The 5,094-nt window shown below is 38.8% G+C and overlaps 1 protein-coding gene and 1 long non-coding RNA gene across 2 annotated transcripts in view; one reads left to right on the forward strand and one right to left on the reverse strand.

Annotated features, from left to right (window-relative positions):
• The window catches only part of KATNA1 (katanin catalytic subunit A1), a 450,967-nt gene extending 448,087 nt beyond the window's left edge, over nt 1–2,880 (forward strand). The window contains exons 10-12 of the mRNA XM_020808245.3: nt 534–668; nt 1,128–1,254; nt 2,527–2,880. Of these exons, the coding sequence (XP_020663904.1) occupies nt 534–668; nt 1,128–1,254; nt 2,527–2,725 (461 nt within the window). The 3' untranslated portion in view covers nt 2,726–2,880. The remainder of the gene's footprint in view (nt 1–533; nt 669–1,127; nt 1,255–2,526) is intronic.
• Nucleotides 2,881–3,357: 477 nt separating this feature from the next.
• LOC144585934 (uncharacterized) lies at nt 3,358–3,991 on the reverse strand. Its single transcript, XR_013540567.1, has 2 exons — nt 3,864–3,991; nt 3,358–3,517 (listed from the first exon to the last, which is right to left on the reverse strand). It is a non-coding gene; the product is annotated as an uncharacterized LOC144585934 (long non-coding RNA).
• Nucleotides 3,992–5,094: the final 1,103 nt, after the last annotated feature.

Below are 5,094 nucleotides of genomic sequence, written 5' to 3' on the forward strand. Positions count from 1 at the left end.
CACACATGCTTGTCTAAGCAATCCAATATATTCCATGGATATACTGTGTTCAGGTGATTCTGATTTTTATTTATGGAACAATCAGCTAACTTTGTAAGCCTCCTTTTTCTGTGCAGCTTTGAATATTGGTGTTCGTATTTTATTGCGGCGGTTTATCCAAAAATTTCACATGATGAACAGCTGAGATATAAATGTAAAGTGTTCCCCATCTTGCAGAGCTTTTAGTAGTTCTATTCTTGCTTTTCGAAAAGTAATTAACAATGCAGTCTTCTATATATCTACTCACATATGACCTACACTGAAATCAATGGAACTTACTGCTAATTAGTGTGTGTAGGATCAGCACCTGCAGGTAACAAACAGGAAACAGCCTTGGTAGAGGCACTTTATTCCAAGAGTTAAGAGGATGCCTCTTGCCTTAAAATGTGATTTACAAAAATATTATATTGATTTCAGTGTTAGATTATTGCCAGAAGTGTAGGCTTGAGCATGTAACTTTTTGACCTTCAGTTTCCTCTTGCTGTCTGATTTAGGTGTTGGAGGTGCTTCTGAAAACGATGATCCCTCCAAAATGGTCATGGTGCTGGCTGCTACTAATTTTCCATGGGATATTGATGAAGCTTTGCGACGTCGGTTGGAGAAAAGAATTTATATTCCTTTACCATCCGGTATGAAGACTTCATGTCAGGAAAGCTCAAACTTTTTGTCCATCCTTGAATCCTAGAATTACCAAAACTTTTATGTGGCAATTAATGGTGTGGCATTTTGGAGGAAAGATAATTGAGGAGAGGAACATTTCCAAGTGTGGGTTCAAAGCAGAATAAGGGAACTGAGTAAGGGAATTGTCAGTATATCCCATTGAGCCTACACAATAAGCCTTAAAGTACAGCTGAATTTAGGAATTTAAAGAGATTGCTGGATGGCACAGAGCAGATTAAGTGCATCTGTGTGAAGATCCTGTTTTTAGGGCTTCAGTGCTCTAATTAAAACAAATAATTACAATTTGTGGCTATGTATTTTATAATGAATATATAGTACAATTATGTACTGAACTATATTATGGTGCAGGTATTAATTCTACTTTTTTCTCATATGTTATATTTTAATTATTTCTGTGGACCATTTAGCCAAAGGTAGAGAGGAACTTTTGAAAATCAACCTACGAGAACTAGAGCTTGCTGATGATGTTGACCTTACCACTATAGCACAGAATATGGATGGGTATTCTGGAGCTGACATTACTAATGTGTGCAGGTATGTTGAAACCTCAGTGCTAGTAAAATAATGCTTATTAAGGGCCTAGTCCTAAGGATATGTACGTGGAAATTTCACTTAATTGGGACTATCTGGTTGCCTGCCTGGGAAACAATCTGTCAGACATTCCATAAGCTTCTTTCAGGGCAGAGTCTCCAGCCCTTTTCCTAAGCAGCTTCTGGAGACTGCCAAGCTGGTTAGCCCCAACGCTTGCAGGAAAGCAGCGATTGATGCCGAGCTACCTCCTGTTTTTTTATGCCACCATCTCTGTCTATTTCATTCTGCCTTCTCTACTGCTTGTTCAGTGCTCCTTTTCTTATTCTGCTTCCTGCTTAGTTTCATTTCTTCCACTTTTCTTTTTGGCCATTACTTTTTAATTTGCCTGAGGGCACCCTTCTTTTTTTCCCATTTTTTCCCCTTTTCCATCATCTCCTTTTCATTCTTTGCCTTACCCGCTTCCCATTTTCTCATTTGTATATTCTTCTTTAGCCTTTGTCTGTGGCCACATTATAGCTTCTGCTTTTTTACTTTATACCTCTCTTCTTATTATCCTTATTCCAACGTCCTTGGTCTTGCTCACAGTAACTCTTCTTTTCCCTTCCTTGCCTACCTTATCTTCTCACTTTCCTTACACTGTTTTCTGCCTCCCCTCAATTATTGATTTCTTGAAAAAGGTTGGGGACCCCTGCTGTACTGTATTAAAAATATTAAAAGAATATATTTACTTCCCATGTTTTACCAGAACTGACCACTAGAGGAAGCCATAGATCCTGCTATGAATTCCTGTTCCCATCTGGATTCCCCCCCCCCCCCCAATTACTGCAGTGGTTTCCAAACTTTTTCAACTCCCTTTCCTCCCTGATCCTGGTTGCTCAGCCCCTTTGTCCACTGCAGGAGGTTGGTGGAGGAGTGTAGGACTGGCCCAGGCCACCTCTCGTGAGGGTTGTAAAAATGGTGGGGGGCTTTTAATATTATTTGTGGTTTTCAGGATCCGCAGGTGGGCTTGGAACCAGTCCTACTGTATTTGCAATCAAAACTGCATGTTGAATCTGTGAGACAAAAGTCTGCAGATTTCCTCCGTAGACCTCTCTGGCATACTGAGCCTCCTACTGGTACATATGAAGTCTTCAAACATATTTCAAATCATGTTTTTCCTGACAGGGCCCATTTGATCTTGTAAGCACTTCATTGTTTATCTCCACTTACATTTACTTAATACCAGTTATTTTCGATTTTGCATTCTTATTAAAGCCGTACTTTACATACCAACAGGGATGCTTCACTTATGGCTATGAGAAGGCGTATTGAAGGCTTGACGCCAGAAGAAATCAGAAATCTTTCCAGAGATGAAATGCATATGCCAACGACAATGGAAGATTTTGAAATGGCTTTAAAGAAAGTTTCAAAGTCAGTCTCTGCTGTGGACATTGAAAAATATGAGAAATGGATATTTGAATTTGGATCATGCTAAGCCTTCCTGTCTTGGGAAATCTGCCTCAAGTCTTCAAACAATTCCAGAAGTAATGAAAAAATAGTGCTCTAGGGCACTGAGTGCTATTTTTTAACTTTTTGTAATCACACGTAACATCAGTCCACTGAATAATAAAGTTAGTTTTTTTAACTGCAGCTCACTTACTTCATTTGGGACCAGTTGTTGTTTACGTATAGTTCCATTTTAAAATGTTGCTGAACAACTTGGGAATTTTTCTACAAGGTGTTTGCCAGATAAATTGAACAACTTCTTGCAGCCTTATTCACCTCATTTCATGTCAGATCAGGTTTATTTCTGTTTGGTTATATTTCAACATGCTCCTTGTCTGTTGTCATTTATTTCAGAGTTCTGTTTTTGTTTTTTGTTTTCAGTGGGAATCCAAACAGCTTCCTCTCAACTGTTACCTTTCCCAACTTTGAACCAGCGCTGTTTTGTCATGAGGCAAAATTATCTCCCCAGCCAACCAGAGTATTCATTGCAACTTTTGATCTTCCTTCCCATAGTGTTTGATAACTTACAAGTCGTTGTGTTGGTTTTATGCAGTTGATAGGACAAATCATTTTTAACATTGGTCCACAGTTTAGGAATAAATAATGCAGGGAAGTAGTCAGTTTCAGAAATTAGTAAGCTTGTTCTTTGCTTTTGTTTGCCCAGTTTACTTCATGACAGGAAGAAATGTAGTTGTCTCATACTTCTAAGTAAGTACACAAGCAATAATGAGTTACAGAAGGATCCACACCACTGTGTTCTGCCGATGTAGGGTGATTGGCCCTGGAATGAACCAGAAGGGTGGTGACTCAGACTTTAATTCTGAGCGGTGTCACTCCGAATCCAACCCATTTGACCTATGCAAAGAGCAATGTAGCATCACTAGCAAACTAAAAATGGTCTTTTTTCATAAAATTTGCTCTGGATATTTTGTCAAGCAGCAGTGCAATTGTGGTATTGCATATACACAATGTTTTGTGTTCTCAAGTTTCCTACAAAATGAGCAGCGTGGTATTTAACAAGTGGTATGTCTGTATAAAAAACTGGCACATGTTCTTTCCAGAGGAAGGGCAGAGGCCTCATTCCCACCATGAACATACCACATGCTGAACTCTGCTTAGGTGCTTACCTTGAGAACTGAGGCAGGTGTGAAGGAATGTGCTTTTTGTTTTTTACACCTTCACAAGAACGTTCCTCCTAGGATGTTATGTTGATGGTTCCAGGGAAAGCTTGTTTGGTCTTCCCTCACATACTGTTTGATAACTTAGAAGTCATCTTCATGCCATTTTTGGCCCTAAAAAGATTTACAGAGGCCACTTTTATAGTACTGTAGCATCTTTGGATTTCCCTCTGCTACAGTGTTTTATAATTTTAGTGTTTACTGAATGATATTAAAGAATCTACAAATTTCTTAACTGCCTGTGGTGCAGCAATCCTGAATGGTGACCTGGAACAGAGATGGGGAACATATGGTTTTGGTGGAATAAAGTTCTTATCATCCCCATGTCATTGCTTTGCTGCCTACAGGTGATGGGAGTTGGCTTCAATAATATCCAGAGGGCCCATACATTCCGCACCCTGGCCTAAAAATACTGTAAAATAAATTGCCCAGTGTAGCATAGCTACTTAAACCAGTTGCTGGATCTTGTCATCCTCATCTGTATTCAGAAAGGAACTGACATTTCTCTCAACTGGAATGGATTTATTATAAAGTTGTGTTCGTACAGGTTTGTAAAACTGCTCTTTTAGTAAACGGGCACTTTAAAAAGACAGTTTGTGCTCTTGGGCGAGAGACGTTTGTATTCTACTGCAACTTCAAGAAGCACAGTTTTACCAACAGAACAATATAATGGAGAGGCCTTATTTTAAACGACTGAATAAAGTGCTTGTAATGTCAGATTACCTTGGGGGAAGGGAAGCATTGCACTATTCATTTGTTTTATAGAACAGTATGAGAAAACTCTCTTGCCGTCTCCCACAAGACATGCTTAAACATTATAGGCCTAAACTAGCTTCTTTCTTAGTGGTGTGTACAACCTTGTTCATACTTTTACTCAGTTGCTAGGACCAAATAACTTCTTTTCTATTGCACTGTGGAACTTCAGGCTATAATATTAATCATGCTGTCCTGGAATCATTTTACTCGAGCCTCTCTGGATATTTCCAATAGAGGTTATTTGAATTAACATGGCAGGTTCACACATCCAGGGAAGGTAAGATTATTAACAGTATAAGGCATTGTGTGATTACTTCACAGAAGTTAGAACTTAACTGAATCCTTAAGTGAGGAAACTACTACTTTTTTTTTCATTTGTCAAGAATGTATTAGGATGGTTGAAATGAAGAGAAACATGAATTCC

The sequence above is a fragment of the Pogona vitticeps genome, chromosome 1 (assembly GCF_051106095.1).
Source record: "Pogona vitticeps strain Pit_001003342236 chromosome 1, PviZW2.1, whole genome shotgun sequence".
In the NCBI taxonomy this organism is placed as follows: domain Eukaryota; kingdom Metazoa; phylum Chordata; class Lepidosauria; order Squamata; family Agamidae; genus Pogona; species Pogona vitticeps.